The sequence below is a fragment of the Leptopilina heterotoma genome, unplaced genomic scaffold (assembly GCF_015476425.1).
Source record: "Leptopilina heterotoma isolate Lh14 unplaced genomic scaffold, ASM1547642v1 Lhet_24, whole genome shotgun sequence".
NCBI classification, from domain to species: Eukaryota; Metazoa; Arthropoda; class Insecta; order Hymenoptera; family Figitidae; genus Leptopilina; species Leptopilina heterotoma.
Genome location: NW_025110956.1, coordinates 3,941,855 through 3,958,993, shown reverse-complemented (window position 1 = coordinate 3,958,993; position 17,139 = coordinate 3,941,855). Strand labels below are relative to the sequence as shown.

At 31.5% G+C, this 17,139-nt stretch overlaps 1 protein-coding gene across 6 annotated transcripts in view; it reads right to left on the bottom strand.

Moving 5' to 3' along the window:
• The window catches only part of LOC122503018 (glutamate receptor ionotropic, kainate 2), an 88,966-nt gene that overhangs the window by 17,386 nt on the left and 54,441 nt on the right, over positions 1-17,139 (bottom strand). For 4 of the 6 annotated variants that reach the window (XM_043613408.1, XM_043613409.1, XM_043613412.1 and 1 more), the window contains 4 exons: positions 12,596-12,733; positions 5,313-5,511; positions 4,668-4,899; positions 3,437-3,552 (listed from right to left, as the gene is read on the bottom strand). In XM_043613408.1, coding sequence (XP_043469343.1) covers positions 3,437-3,552; positions 4,668-4,899; positions 5,313-5,511; positions 12,596-12,733 — 685 coding nt within the window. The remainder of the gene's footprint in view (positions 1-3,436; positions 3,553-4,667; positions 4,900-5,312; positions 5,512-12,595; positions 12,734-17,139) is intronic. The other 2 variants (XM_043613411.1, XM_043613413.1) reach the window with 1 other exon arrangement.

Genomic DNA, 17,139 nt, shown 5'->3' with positions numbered 1-17,139 from the left:
CAGCAAAAAAGTAGAAGTTTTAAACGTGGGTACGGAACCCTCGGTTTTAGTACGAGTTCTACTCGCACTTGTCCGGTTTTTTTAATATAAAATTGACGAAGTGAATAAAAGGAAACACTCTTTTCGCGTCGCGTCGGCCATTTATTTTGTCAGGTTACGCGCCTGTGTTCCTTTATTGTGAAAGTTTCGAAGTAAGTAATCTTCGCCTGTGTTTCAATGCTGTTTACAGTGACATTTGGAACTAAGGCCCTCTATACACTATACGCAATACCCTAAGATGCTTGATGGAAATGAATTAATGTACTTTTACTGGACTGAGTCCTGTTTTTTCAATATTGACTCCCAGTTTTTCAAACTCTATTTTTCTCAGTGAAGTATATTTCAGTTTATATAAATCCATTAGGATTACAGAAGTTGAAGCAATACAAAACCGAAGACTTAACAACTAACAACGCTATTTAGAATTTATCACATGTCAATGAGCTGGGACCGGTGAGGAGGAGTTCCTCGACAAACAACTGTGACCATTCACCTTGGTCGCTTTTACTCAAACAAGAGTGGTAAGGAAGACTTCCCTTGATGTCGTTCAATTGGACATTTCCTAGGTCTTTCTCGTCGGCGGATCACTGTGGGATCTGAAGAAAGCCTAGCTTTAGGTCGCTCTCGACAACCGGTAGAGTAGAATGGGGCGAGGAAGCCAACGGGGTGAGACAGCCAATTGCTTCTTATTTCTGCATAACTTTTTCAAATAGTGAGCCATTGATAATTTATAGTGCTTATGGTCGTTTACTTTAGATGCTAAAAGATGAGCGTTATTGCTGCAGCAGTTTAGCAGTGACAGTATAATTTATGAAAAACAGACTTTTGGATGTAACTTTTTCAAGAGTTATTTTTGTGATTTTAGTTAATTTTAGTTACACGAATAAAATTCATGTAAGTGTTTTTTAATGCAGAATTTAGTGCTGAAGACGATGGTGTAAATGAAATTGCGAAATTTTTAATATTACAAGTTTTGTGAAGGTTTTTATGAAAAAGTGCTCGTGGGTTTAGGCAGCCAACGCTAATTTTTTTGTCTTTTTGTGTTGATTCTATTGGTTCTTCTAAATGTTTTTTTCTTATTTTCCGACTCCAATCAATATTAAACTTCAAAACATTGAATTTTATGAACCATTTTCTTTTTAAGAAAAAAAATTTATATTTCCTTAAAATGTGAAATTAAATTTAATTAATGTTATTATTATAATATTATTTAAATGCAAATTTTTTTGAACAAAAAAAAGTAAATTAAGGACAATTACTTTTTTATGTTTCACTAATTTCAATTTTAAGTTATTTAAATTCACTAATAAAACAGTTGGCTGTCTCACCCCACGTTTTTGCAACTATGTAAAAAACATGGTCCTTTGGAAAAACGGTTGTAGAAATTCTTAAGTGCAACCTACATCAGAATATCCTATGGCGATTTTTTAGCCCAAAACACAAGGTTTCTAACGCGACATTGAAATTGAAAAAATCTTTTCAAATAAAGGTACTGCCACAGCTCTCCATTTACAGCTGCCTGCGCAGGCAGCCGGGCTCAATTAGGCGGCAGATTTAAATTAATATTAAAATTAAATTAATAATTTTTTATTTTTAATTCTAATAATTAAATTAAATTGAAGATAATAATAAAAATAATAATAATTATTATTTTTTATTCAGTTTTAATAATAATTTTAATTAAAAAGAAAATATTAATTCAAATCTGCCGCCTAATTGAGCCCGGCTGCCTGCGCAGGCAGCTGTAAATGGAGAGCTGTGGCAGTACCTTTACTGCCTCGCAAATCAAAATGTGCCGTCTTGGCTGCCTCGCCCCGTTCTACTCTACTGTTTATAGAATGAGGGGAAGTGTTTCTGATCACTTTGATAATTAAAGGAGACGCGTGAGCGTTTGTTCATCGACTGAATATGTCCAGTTCATAGACTTGGTCTTGCAGATGATGAATAATAAGATAAGGGCTTCTTTATAAGGGAGATAATGACGCATTGAACTGTTTGGAAGCGTCTGGCGACTAAAAGTGTTTAGGATATATGCAATCGCCCGGTTTAAAGAGTGAAATATTCTTTGGAGTTGTGTCAATACTCATCAGATGTGGGTGGTAAAATTTAATGTCTCTCATATTTTTAAGAAATCAGTTGCATATTATTGTAATAAATCTAATGGGAAAAGCTGATCTCCATGATAGCAAATAAAAGTCTAGTCGTTTCTTCTAAAAATTTATAATTTTGCTCAAAAATCTGTTTTAAGGTGACAAAACCTCATCTTTTTTCATGTCAGTTGTTTTCCTAACCTTATACTATTTAACTTTACTTCGCGTAAAATGCAAAGAATTATTTATTTTATTAAAAATGTATGATGATTACACCATGATTATATGCATTTCCTTTTTAATCTTCTAATTTCTCTCCCGTAAGGTTAGTCGTTGCACAGTTTACAGATAGATCGTAGATGAAACCTGAAAAGTGTCCCATCCACCTTCTGTATATCTCACATCTTATGCTTCTTGTTTCATTCGTTTCTTCTTTTAATCTTAACTGATGCAACAGTTAAAATTTTCATTATCATGAGTACAAGGGAAGAAAAAGAACCGCTTCTTTGGAGGAGGAGATGAATAGAGCTTTTCAAGAGTTGAAGAATTTTGATGAGACAGAAAATAATCAGGAAACATAATCTTAGCGGTTTTTAGTTTTCTGTTGCAGAATTCAAGAAGTTATTGTTAAACGTTTTAAGATAGAGGAAATTGAGATTGGTGCTGAAAAGAAAGATCAATTTTATTGATATTTCAGGCTCATTCGAAGCGCCGAAGTAACGCGGCAAAATTCATATATGTTAAGGGGTAATACCACTCTAGAGGCTATCACAAGGAAACAGTTTCAGAAAAACTTGCACGATTTCACGTAGGAATTTATATGGTTCTATACATAGAGGAGCGTTTTAAATTTCCCACGTCAAGTCCTACCTAAAATCGTGTTTCAATTTCCTCATATTGCTTTACATGAGAATCCACATGGTTTCCATTATGGAAGTGGGCTTTCACGTAGTTTTTCACATAGAGTCTCATGTAGTTTCCAATGTGGGGATTTTCAATCAGGATTGAAAATAAATTTAAATTTCATTAATAAAATGTCTATAAATAATGGGTTTAAAGAACTAAACTCATATTGCCAACACTGTTAATCTGATATTTATTTAAATCAAACTTTATTTTAAATAGAGGTATTTTCAACGTTCGTTGTTACATTTGCTGAATTGAGAATTCACTCCAATTTAAAAATGAAGCTTTCTCGAGATCATGAATTATCACAATTCGAAAAACTCTACGTTCTAATTCTTTTTTCATGGTTAATTTTTGTGAAAACGACTAAACCAAGCAATTATCTTAATCATATCACTTACTTTGCAAGCACCACCTCCCCTTCTTTCCTTCCACCATCTTGTTTTCAATGTATGTAATGTACCTTCTTCTTGAAGCTTTAATATTGCTCCGCTTATAGCAGTTCTGTATGGCGAATCTGTGAAAAATTTTTAAAAATCCAAAATATAAAATTTTTTTTGCTTATTTTTAAAAATTGATAATAATAATAATAAAAATCCTATTTAAGAAAAAACACTAACGTAATATTTTTTAATTTGAATTTAACTATTTTTTTTTTAAAATTAACTCTGCTTCTTATAGAAACAGAATGTTATAATATATTTATTGCAAATAATAACAAAAGAATTAACGAAAATATGGTATTGAAAATTGCTCGCAATTAGAAATAGAATAATTTGAAGCAAAGAGTACGAAAGCACTGTACTGCAATCTATTCTTGAATTACTAAACTAACATGTGAATCGTTTTAACATTATTAGAACAAAAATCTTTTAAAATCACAAGATGTGACGTGGTAAGTTAAAAGGGACCTTACGTCCAAAATAAATTTTCGAGAAAAACTCTCTTCAACTTAACAAGTCGATATTGATATTCCTGCACGTTGGTATGGTTTGAAAGCGGTTGCTCTGGGGGTTTTGGGGTCGCTGATTACGAATATGGCATCAGATTTTCAGAATACAAAATCGTATTGATTTTTAGAGTGCAGTCCCATGGTGGTAGATTAATAGAATAGTGGAACAGTTTTGACCAATCAGATGACTGGATTTTTTTAACACTTATTTTGATTGGTCAAATCTATTACACTACTCCACTATTCTACCAGCATGGGACTGCACTCTTAGAGTTTGCTCGCTATATGGGAACACACATTTTGAATATGAAAAATCTAATTCCAGATTAGTAATTAGACCGGAAACCTCCACATTCCAAGTGTCATAGAAAATCAACAACTTTTTAAGTTAAGTTTTCGCCATATTGGATGCTACATTTTGTATTTTGGAAATCTGATGCTTGATTTGTAATCGGCGACCCCGAGAACCCCAAGTAACAAGTTTCAACTTTCAACCAAATCCGATGAATTTTTATACATTGCTTTTGTACTGATGTTTTTACGATTTTTTAGTAAATTGCGTCCATTTTCGAAGTGCATTTGTAAAAAATTTAATGGAGCTAGAGGTTTGCGGTTTATTCTATTGTTTGTTTCTACATGATTCAGAATCAAATGCCCCTCGCTTTAAAGATATAACGTACTCGGAGGCATAGCAATGCCATATCCTTTCGAATCCAGTAATCCTCCAACTTGAGTGAGTTCACAGTTTCTCTCAATTACGTATTCTATTGATGTAGATTCCATTAAGAATGCATAACTTCCCTTTCCTTTAACAACTTTGTTAACACCTTCTACATTACTTTTAGTAAATACAGATGGTTCTGCAGATTCCATAAAAGACCACATGCGCTGGTATGTTGAAAAATTAGAATCCTAAATCATAAAAACAATTTCAATAAAGTTAATAACGCAATTAAAGTAAAGAGAATATTTTTTTATTATTCTGCATATTTTAACAAATTCTTTTAGCAGGACGCGTTGTTCAAAAAGCTCGAATAGCCGAGCTCTAACTAAGATCGATGCATCTAGTACTCGAAATTTTCCATTAATAGTGGAGTGAATTCGAGCTTCTAAATTAGAAAAAAAACTATTAATAAATAGAAAATTTCGAATTTATGAGATATATTAAATCAATAAAGTTTATGAGTCTTCAATTTCAAACTGTATTTCAATTTACTAATTATAAGTAACATATGCGACGAGTATTTGAATAGATAGATAGAAAAGATAGAGCTTCGAGCTTTTTGTACACCCCTAATATGTATATTGTGCTATTAAATACCTACTCTAAAGAATGTAGCTGTGCTTCCTCCTTCAAGAGCACCATACTTTATTTTAGTTTGCTTTGCTAGATCATCCGCACTCTCAATTGGCGAATCCATTCTTTCAACTGTGAGAAAGGCAGCCAAGTTTGCTGTATAAGACGAAATCATTATCAAAGTGAAGAACCACCACATTCCAGCAACCATTCTTGTCGACATAGCCCTGTAACATGTATCCAATGCTGCGCATCAATTCAGACAAAAAGTATATTTCAATGATTAACTTATGCTTTTAATGTAGAAAATATTTTATAATCACAGAGAAACAAATTTAAAGTTTCACGAAAACTCAAAATTGATTTCTGTACTTTTCTGAAATTGTAGTATACCAGCATTATGGAAAATTCCTTTAAATCGTGTAAATAAATCTCATTTTTGGCACTATTAAAGGCATTTTATCCAAGTAATGCAATATTACAAACTATTTAAATATGGTTTAAGGGAGAGCCCAAATATTCAACTTTAAATTCCAGAAGCAACCCGTACAGAACAAGTTATTCTATGGATATACAAATCACGTCCCTGATAGATCTATAGATATCAAGGCAAAGACATCCCAAAGATATATTGTGTATGTATTCTCACAAATATCCTAATAAGAGATGGAACTTTTTATATCCTTAGAATGACCAGGGGATATTTCTGAAATTTTGTAAAATGTCTTGCAGATATCTGTGAAATGTCTCAAGAGTCTGCAAAAAATTTATTAGCTGATGCAGAAAGAGTCATTTAACAAATAATCAAAATGGTAAATTTAATATCGCAAATGAAAGTTTTTGAAAAAAAATCAATTAGCATTATCATGAAAAAAGTAGATTTAAAGGAAATTTTATATATTTCTATGAACTTTATCCTACATTCTTAATTTTTCAAAATTAATTTTTATCCCACATGAACAAAAATTGCACTTTTAAATAGCTGACGACAGGGAGTAAAGTCACTCATTTGTTCGACCGTATGAAATTTTCATTGATTCTAAATACCCTTCCCCTGACTAAGAAAATATAAGCAAATCAGAGTCCTTCTCTCTTCTTAACAGGCTTACATAATTCTTGAACAGATCCCATCTAGTGTTATTAGCAAATACATTTTTTTTTAAATATCAGCCAAAAAAGGAATGAAATATTTATAATAATTCAGTAACCGTTTTTATAAGTTGTCCTCCAAAGTGACATATACGCACTCATTAGAACATTTCCAAAAACACGATTTATAATTTTCTGAGTTCTTAAAACATGGAAATCATTAAAGAAATCATAATTAAAATTTTTTCACTAAAACAAAGTTTTCTATGAGAAAGCAATATTCAAATTCTACATTTAATAGTATTAAAAATTTTATTCAACACTCTCTAAATCTGAATTAGCGAAATTCCACTAATTTCTCAGCGATAAGTATATCACTGATTCAATTAGCGTATATACGCTGTGAATTAGTGAAATTTCACTGATTAATTAGAGCACACCACTGTAATACACACTTTACGCCACCTTTTTTGTGTAATGTAACTTATCTTTTATAGCCTGGTGCGAATAATTTTGAGAGGGAGTACACTTTATTTCGAGTCGTGAAAAATACTTGTCGGGAAATTGTATTCGGGAAAGACTATGTCAGGAAAAATGATTTCGTGATATTGAATTCCGGAAAACGTCGGGGAGTATTTAATTTATTTTTGTTTAATGATAGATCGTCCAACATCCTTCCGGCAGGACGAAAAAGACTCAGGTGAGTCCCTCCGAAATCACTAAAGAAAACTAACATGGATTCAGATAAATAAAAAACGAAATATATCATTGGAAAGGTAACGAAACAAGCTTTCAGCGCATATAAATATCGAGCTTGTAAGTTCAAAACTAAGGGCTGGGTAGTTTGAAGAAGTTACATATTCCAAAAATTCACCTAATTTTTAGTCACAGAATGACGAAGCCCGGTCCTGCCGGCAGGACGCTTTTCGCTTTATTCAAGAGACTACCTAGCCCAGGTTTATAAATTTAAAGACTCGATATTTACATCATTTGAAAGCTTGTTTCATTACCTTTCCAACGATATACTTAGTTTTACATTTATCTGCTTCCATATTAATTTTATAGAGCAATTTCGAAGGGACTCGCGCCTGAGTATTACTCAAATATACTGAAAAATATTAAAAATGAATTTTTTTTAATTAAAAAATTAGGTTTCATTCTTTGAACGTTTCTGAAGAGAAAGAGACTTGTCCGGTCAAAAAATATTGATTTTTGGGGATTTTACATTAAATTTACGAAAAAATGTTTTTTTCACTGTTTAGAGACATAGCAAGTTTGAAGGCTTTGAAAAATGGTTTAATATTATTATTTTAAAAAGTCAAAAATATGGATTTTTTCGTCTTTTCGTCTACTTTAACACCAAAGAGTGCCAGAAAAGAAAAGTTGAATTCCCTTTTTTTAAAAGCCTTTTTTTTCGGAACGTCCTTCCGGCAGGATGGGCGTTTGGGCGATTTATCATTAAAGTTAATAAATAATAGTTGTAGTTGACTAACTAATTATTTATTAATAATACTAATAATATTTTAATAAGTTGTTAGAAATATATCCTTCCATAGTTAGTTAATGTTGATAATGTATATGATCTTGGGAAGGTAAGATTTGAATAAAAATTCAAAAGTGTGTCGCTAAAAGAGCGACGTTTCGTTGGCTAGGGTTTGCCAACCTCATCAGGCTAAAATTTATTAAATAGATAGGTTACACTTCAGTATTTATTTTTGTAAAGGTCTAAAAGCACTATTTCTATAAATTAACAATAATGATATACCTAAATTTTGTTAGAACATCGAACCCATGCAACTTAAAGAAATATTTTTCGTTAAAGGGCAAAGCGACCTTGGGGATTTGACTATATACACTATCGTCGGGAATTATCGGTACGGCTGCACGCGAACGGCCCAAAAACATACCAATCTTTAAATTACGATTTTTTTGTAAATACAAATTTCAGAAAATTAACAAATATACCATTCGAAAGATTATTAAATTCTGCGATTAATGATACAAAACTGAAAATTTTAATAATTTATACAAAGTTTGCAGCAATCGGCAAATTTGACAAAAAAATTTAAAAAATAAAATTTTTTTGGCAATTTTTTCAACCCCTGCACATTTTTTAAAAATTGTAGAAAAAATTTGAAACTTATGTAGGTGTAATCATTCAAGTTTCATCTTTAATTTAAGACCAAAAAAGTTTAAAAATCTTATTCGATTCGTAAGATATCATTATAAACGTCCGAGCATGTTTTTTGACAAATACATTGAATTAGTCGATTTTGAACGGATTTTGGCTGAAAATGCTCGGCCATTTATAATGATATCTTACGAATCGAATAAGATTTTTAAACTTTTTTGGTCTTAAATTAAAGATGAAACTTGAATGATTACACCTACATAAGTTTCAAATTTTTTCTACAATTTTTAAAAAATGTGCAGGGGTTGAAAAAATTGCCAAAAAAATTTTATTTTTTAAATTTTTTTGTCAAATTTGCCGATTGCTGCAAACTTTGTATAAATTATTAAAATTTTCAGTTTTGTATCATTAATCGCAGAATTTAATAATCTTTCGAATGGTATATTTGTTAATTTTCTGAAATTTGTATTTACAAAAAAATCGTAATTTAAAGATTGGTATGTTTTTGGGCCGTGCGCGTGAAGCCGTACCGATAATTCCCGACGGTAGTGTATATTAACTCTATTTTGGTTGTTATTATTCTCATTCGAATATTTTAATTTGTTCATTCTAATACCAATATGTTTTTCGATTAAATCTAAAGGATAACTATTGTTCTTTAGAATTTTTTTAATTTTCTTCAAGTTGTCATGTGTTCGATGTTCTAACAAAATTTAGGTATATCATTATTGTTAATTTATACACTGAAAGAATGTTAAGTACCGTGCAATCCCAATCGTAGGAAAGTGGAGGAACTATAGTTTGGATGTGCTACGATCTCAATTCGGAAAATCTACGTTCCTATGTCGGTATCGCTGAACACCCAAGATTTGAGACTCAAAACCTTGAGACTGCAATAGCCGCATCTTGGACGCTCAGCACGCCCGAGTTAGAAATGCAGTCCTCCAAACTAAAGTCATATCGCGCTCGTAAATTTTTGGTCTACTTGGAACGGCTCGTCACCCAACATTTTTTCGTGTAGAAATAGTGCTTTTAGACCTTTACAAAAAAAAATACTGAAGTGTAACCTATCTATTTAATAAATTTTAGCCTGATGAGACTGGCAAACCCTAGCCAACGAAACGTCGCTCTTTTAACGACACACTTTTGAATTTGAATTTTTATTCAAATCTTACCTTCCCAAGATCGTATACATTATCAACAATATTTTAATAAATTAATAACCAATTTGTTAATTTTTCTTTCGAAAACCTGTTCTTTTAATAGTAATTAAAATTCTTTTAATAAGTAAAGGATATAATTTAAAAGACTGTCTTAAGAGGAAATCTGTTTAAACAAAATATTAAAAGAAAAATGTAATGAATGTAATGTAATGAAATGAAATGTAATGAAACTGTTCAGAATCTAGACCATTTCGGTATAGTTTTACGTGATTTGTTTCACGAAATGTTTGCAGTAGAGCTTCTATCTCGTATATAATTATGTAGTTTGACCAGACATTTTTCTATACATAGGAGTGAGCTTATGTGCGGGCAATATCTGGACATCTAATTAGTGTAGTTTCAAAAAATATTTAGTACATAAACTGATCAGGAGTCGGAGAGAGGTGAAGCGTTCGACTTGGGCAAAGATATCGACGAAATCCACGCGACGGAAAATCCCTGTGCCACAAGTCTGGCTTTTCTTCGTTCGAGCTATTCGTCGTCAGAAAATTTGTTTACGCTTTCTGCTCACATGAAACTGCACCCTTACATTATCAGGGCTTCCGTTGCGACCGATTTCCGTCTGACGAGGTATACATTTTTCTTTGTGTTGAGGAAAAAGGGTGGAACGACTATTGGTTGTGTTTTCAGTGATGAAATCTCCATATTATTTATTTTCAGTTTCAAATTCATCCAGGAATTACAGATACAGATACAGAATTTCAAGCCAGTCAAGCCGTCAAAAAATGAGAAAAAATAAAAGTCGGAAATTTCAATTTTGAAACATACTACCATATAGAGCATAAAAATGCGCAACTTTTCTGTCCTTAAAATTATTTGTAGGACTTTCATTTTTAACAATAATGGACGAAAACTGAATTTTTTTTATTCTTTAATTTCATTGAATTTCAAAACATAAATCGACTTTTCTCAAACAAATCTTCATGGACTTAATTAAAAATTATTTGTTAATATAAATACAGACCTGTCGGTAAATTCGTTTTCTCAACTTTGACGAGAAAAAGTATGCGGGGAACTTTCGAGTTGACGAATCTTTCAGTGAGACATTTGTTTATTAATATGTGAAGATGTTTTCTGGAAAATTTTATTTAAATCGGATTAACAATAAGATACATAATGTTTAAGAAAATATGATAAGTATATAAATTTTTAATTAATTCCATGAAGATTTGTTTGAGAAAAGTCGATTTATGTTTTAAAATTCAATGAAATTAAAGAATACAAAAAATTCAGTTTTCGTCCATTATTATTAAAAATAAAAGTCCTACAAAGAAATTTCAAAGACAGAAACGTTGCGCATTTTTATGCTCTATATGGTAGTATGTTTCAAAATAAAAATTTCCTACTTTTATTTTTTCTCATTTTTTGACAGCTGACTGGCTTGAAATTGAAATTCTGTATCCGAGCACAGATAGAGTTATTGCCCGCGGAGGCTCAATTGTATCTATTATTATGGCCGTATTTGACTTTGAAAATGCATGAATTTTTACTTCGACAGGTTAACCCATTTCTTTTGTAATTGTGACAAAAATTTGTTTTACAAAATGGACTATGCAAAACAATGTAGTTAAATATTAGGTATGAAACGGGCTGAAAACAAATTAAACTGAATAGAAATGAATTGATTTTTGGTTGAATTCATTTAAATTCCGTTTTCCTACTCGTCACGATGAATTGAAATGAATTAATAACTGGAACCTGTAATCCGAATGAATTCTGACTTTTAATTTGTCCGGACATATTACAAGGAATTATACGACCTGCAAACTGTAATACATATATTAATGTTAGAATTTCTCGCTGATTGAGAATCTTTTAATTACGAATGAAGATTTCGACTTTATCAGCAAATAGTGACATCTGTCAGAAGTCAATTAAACTCTTTGGTTTAGAGTTAGGTGTTTCATACGATAATTATTTGGATTTTGGACATGTGAGGACTCAAACCCCACTTCATAGCTGCCTGTCGCGGGACCTACGCCTGTCAACGCACCTTGCCAACATAGCCTGGACGAATAAGCTTCTTATATTCCCAGAGCAAGCCCATACACTAGTCGAGAGCTGTATAGTTAATGTTAGAATTCTTCTAACGCATTGTTCAAAAACAAATGTGACCTTAGCTGCTAATAGACGAATTTTACAGGAAAGGCATTTAAAGCGGAGCCACTCTGATTGGTCAAGACTTTGCATTGAAACGAAGTGCACAGACATGACCAGTGAAGTAGTATTGGAAAGTAGAGGGGCTGCTTTTCTGAGCAACCACGTGTAAACATTCAACATGCTTATTTTTAAACATTAATAACAAAAAAAACCTATACGTAGAAATTATTTTTGCCTTTTGCATATAAAAGAGCATCTTAAAAAATATAGAATGATATAAATAACTCTAAATTAATTTTTTTCACTTAACGTCCCTTTCACAAGACATAGATGTAGCAACCATTGTTTAGAGTGAATTTCTGAATTTTAATGTATAATTTTCTTGTTTTTATATTACATTTTAAGAAAAAGAATATTTGTTTCATGTTGAATTTTTTTATAAAATTATTGATAATTCGCATTAGAAAAGCATATTTTATATAAAATGAGCTTCAAGGGAAAGTGATCCTATATCGATCTAAAAGTCTACCCCAGTTTCTTTCACTTTCTTCGAAATGGTGCCCATGTTTAAGTTGAAGCTATTATAAGTAAAAATCTAGTACAAATCAGTTCTATATGAGAAGAAGGGTTTCATAAATCCAAAACCAACAGAATCACTCTCTCTCTTACATTCTATGTATATTTTTTAAAAAATGTTACAACATGTTTAATGCGTTAATAAATATAAAAGAATATTTTTTTAAAAATGGACAGTAAGAGCAAACTTACTTTGGGGCTATATCAGAACCTTGCTGCATAAGAGAGCCTATGGTGAACCAGAGAGAGTTAAGAAGAGTGAAATCGTTTTCTATGACATCTGATTTGCTCCTGCAAGGATGAGGATTTTCCCATTCATAAGGGCTGAACCTGCAGACAATGGAATGAAAAATTGAAATATGTAAATACAATTTTCATTTAAGAACATCTTTGAACGCTGTAATAGCACAATTTCAAGCTTCGTTTTTTATACACTGAAATATGAAACTAAAGCAATGAGGGTTGAACAACAATATTTCAAGTAATAGTACATTCTGCACTAAGCAGAGGATACTTATGTAAAATAGTCAGCAGAATGTACAATGGTTCAGAAAATACGAAAAACTGGTATTCTATCATTTCTCAGTTTTTGAAAACACCTGACTGTCTGCAGGCTTTTTACTTAGGTAACGTCAAACTTTCTCGACAAGAATGGCGTTTTCAACAAGAGGCATATATGTAAGGAGCCTGAATAGCTCTGAGATAAACTGAGTGCTTCATTAAAGCCCTAAAATATCAAAAAATTAATTTTATTGTCATGATCACTCTTTTTATAAGAACAATGTTATTTACCACTATCGTAAAACTTACAGAAAACTATGAAATCATTTCTAACTAACCTCTTCTGCTAAAAAACAAACCCCACATCATGCTCGTGACATACAAAACTTCATTGAACCTTCAAATACCAAATCTTATCTTAAGTGATTCGATATCATAATAACATTATCTTAACTGATTGGTAACACTACAAAACTTATTAAATATACAAATGCTTTAAGAAACAATTTCATATCGATCAAATATAATTACAGTAATTGTAGTAATAATTACAATAATTATTTCAATACTGAGTTCTGACGTGTTTATAATTATAAAAAAAAACAAAAAATTACAAGACTATTAAACATTTATGCCATTTTAGTATGGTATTATTAAAATATTTCTTTTGCCCCTATTCAATGGCAACCTTAACAGAAACTAATGAGACCACTAGACGCGGTACAGTCTGGTGTTCTTTACAAAGTGGACAGATCACTGGTAAAAGGTACTGTCTTGTTCCCAGAGTTGTCACAGTTTCTACAGTTAACGCAAGCAAATGGAAAAATACCTTTTATAAGCCTTTCGAACTCTTTTTTGTAATATTTATAATTGATTCCATCAAGAAAACCATGTGGATTCTCATGTCAAACCATATAAGAAATTGAGACATTATTTTAGTTAGGAATAGACATGGGAAATTTGAACAGTATTGCTGGGTGTAAAATCATGAACCTCGGATTTGCGTTGAAAAACATGATACCTCGTTTTTGATTTGAAAAACATGACATATCGTCGTTTAGTTTGAAGAACATGACACGTCGAAAACTAAAATTTTTTATTCAAATTTTGGTTGGTACCACTGACCGCGAAATTTAATATGTGTCAAATATTTGAAACAAATGATTTCGCTTCATAATATGTCAGATCGAAGGAGAATTAGATTTAAAAATTGTTTATAACAACAGTAACAATTCATAAAAATATCAATTCGAGAAATGGAAATTTGCAAAACTACAATTAGCAAAAATAAAAATTCACAACAAAACAATTTCGCAAAAAGTAACAATTATTAGTAGAAGCATCTGTCAATTCGTTAAACTGTCAATGCGAAGAAAGCAAGTTTGCAAAAATAACATTTTGTAAAATAACAGTTAACAAAAATAAATATTTTGTAAATATGGAAATTTGCAAAAATGACAATTTACAAAATAAAAATTGGCAAAAATAACAATTCTGTGACTTCCAATTCGCTATAAATTAAACTCTTTAAATTTGAACTTGAAATTCCAAATAGAATGCATCCCCGATTCAAATTAAACTTAGCTTGATGATTTTTAATTTGACATGAAGTAGAATGTAGTATTCGAGAATCCAAATTGAACCAAGTAGATACTTAAACCTAATTTTTGTATTTGGAATTGCAAGCTGATACTTGTAGTATGTGCGAACTTGGAAATGCAAGTAGAAATTATAAGATTAGAAATCCATGTTAAAACAAGTCGAAACAAAAATTGAAGAGGACAATCCACAGTAAATACATTTCAATTTTATATTGGATATTCGTTTCAGTTACATAAATAGAATTTCGAAGTTAAAACCAGTAGACACCAGTGGATCCATGTTCAATTTCTACTAGTCTCAACTGATTTAAAACAAATTTCATGTCGTGAAATATTTAAAATTATATGAGTAAAGTGCAAGATTTTACTTTTATTATTTTAATCTCTTATTATATATCTTTTAAAAATTTAATATATCAAATCATTTTAAATGTCGCGGTCAGTGGTACCAACTAAAATTTCAATAAGAAATTATTGTTTTCGACGTGTCGTGTTCTTCAAACCAAACGACGATATGTCATATTTTTCAAATCAAATCCGAGGTATCATGATTTTACACCCAGCAAGCGAGTTTGTCTATGCATTAAACCATATGAATTCCCACATGAAATCCTGCATATTTTTCCCTATCAATTCCCTACGTCAGTTTCCTTAAAGAAACCCTATGAAAAAACTTTACTATTTCCTGAAGAAAGTTTTAAATAAATATTTCCCTAGTCAAATCCTAAACCAAATCCCATGTGAAAAACAGTAACATTTATCTAGAATTATTTTTCCCCCATTATTACCCCCCAAGCAGTGTTGGGAAGTGACGCGTCACTCGAGGTTTTTGACGTAAAATACTTGGTTTTTTACATAGGTAAAATACGTATTTTACCCCCCTCCCCCAAAAAATACATTGTGTATAAAACTTTTGAAGTAAAATACGAAGTATTTTACTGTAAAAATCCATGTAATTTACCTGAGGTATTTTACGCGCTCAACCCTGCCCCCAAGTGAAATCCTTTTTAATTTTTTGGGAAAATTTTCCCATGTCAAACCCTAAATTAAATTTCAACTTGGGATTTCACATAGGATTTTACATAGCATTTTATATGAGAAGTCACATAGGATTTCATATAAGATGCGATATATGATTTCGCATAGGAAACCATATGGAATCCTACATGGGATCCCATATGGTTTCCTTAGTAATGGTATTGATTACTGTAGCTCCAATACTTTTACCGCCTTGTAGCGAAAGTAATTTCTCTTGCTGTTGAGATGATTCAAAATCTGAGAACCTGTAGCACAAAGAACGTGTTACAAATTATCCAATTTATTCACTTTCTGATGACTTGTAACTTGTTTGGTCATACAATTAAATCAAAGGTATATTATCTAGTTTTTAAGGGCCATAATTGATTTAGCTCTACAACTATTATTTAATTAGCTGGAGGAATTTGAGTGACAGCGTGTAAATTGTAACAACTGCACAAAGTGAATGTCGGTTGTTACAATACCAAGAATCATCTATAATATTTCCAAATTGAAGACAAACAATTTCTTATAACAACTTTTATTAATTATTCATAATTTTTGACTCAACGTAATAGTGCGTGACAGTGTCATAGAGATGGCAGCACTAATATTGTTTCGATTTTTTTAAAAATATCCGTTCTCATTAATACTTGTAACAACTGCACAACAGGTACATTGTTTACAATAAATCACTTTATTAAAAAAGAATACACTAAATGTGGACAACCAAGACAGTTTTTGAAAACTTAATCCTCATAGAATTTATATTAAAAAAATTTACTTTGTTAAGTATAAAGGTCTATTAGTTATTTAAAAAATATCAACCAGAGAAATATTTACTTTTGGCCTCTAAAAACCAATGTATCTATTTTTTACTTGTAAAGCTTGCATATAATTTTTAAACATATTGCAGCAAGTTCGTACATAAAAACTAAACATTTTTCCCTTTGGAACCCCATCTCTATAATTCACTGTTTTTGAGATATTCCATTTGTAACAACTGCCCACTGTAATAACCGTGCTTAGTCTCCCCTACTTGTCACGAAATGTTGCGTCTACAGAGTGACTTGAAAATTGGGAGTACTCGTATTTGCCTGGACCAGCCGTCTAATGGTACAATCAGTTTGTCGACCAGGACAGCCGAGATCTAATGGTGTGCACTGGACAAAAGTCGACAATGCACATCATAATAACTATACGTCAAAGACCCGCTGTATCAAGTGCGCTTAAATTCGTCTATCGCAAGACACACGAAGCCTCAATACTGTGATATACACCATCTAATGGATCCTTATTCTTTCTGTCCCCTCCCCCCTCTCTAGGGTGTTACGTAGATTTTTTGTTACCAATTGAAAAAATAAGACTTTTATTTGAAAATAAAATTTGTTATTTATTAAAGTGCTACGGCCGCGAAGACAGAGAATGCAAGGCTGTGTGCTTTAAGAGCGTTTAAGCCGATCGTAAGGCAGCACAGTGTAAGAAGAGTACATACTGCTTTTTGTTACAGGAAAATTTTGACGAAAAGAAAGAGATTAACTAGAATCTCACAAGAACCAAAAGTAGAAAAGGAAGAATAGTGACAAAGAGCGGAAATAATTTTTCATACAAATTTAT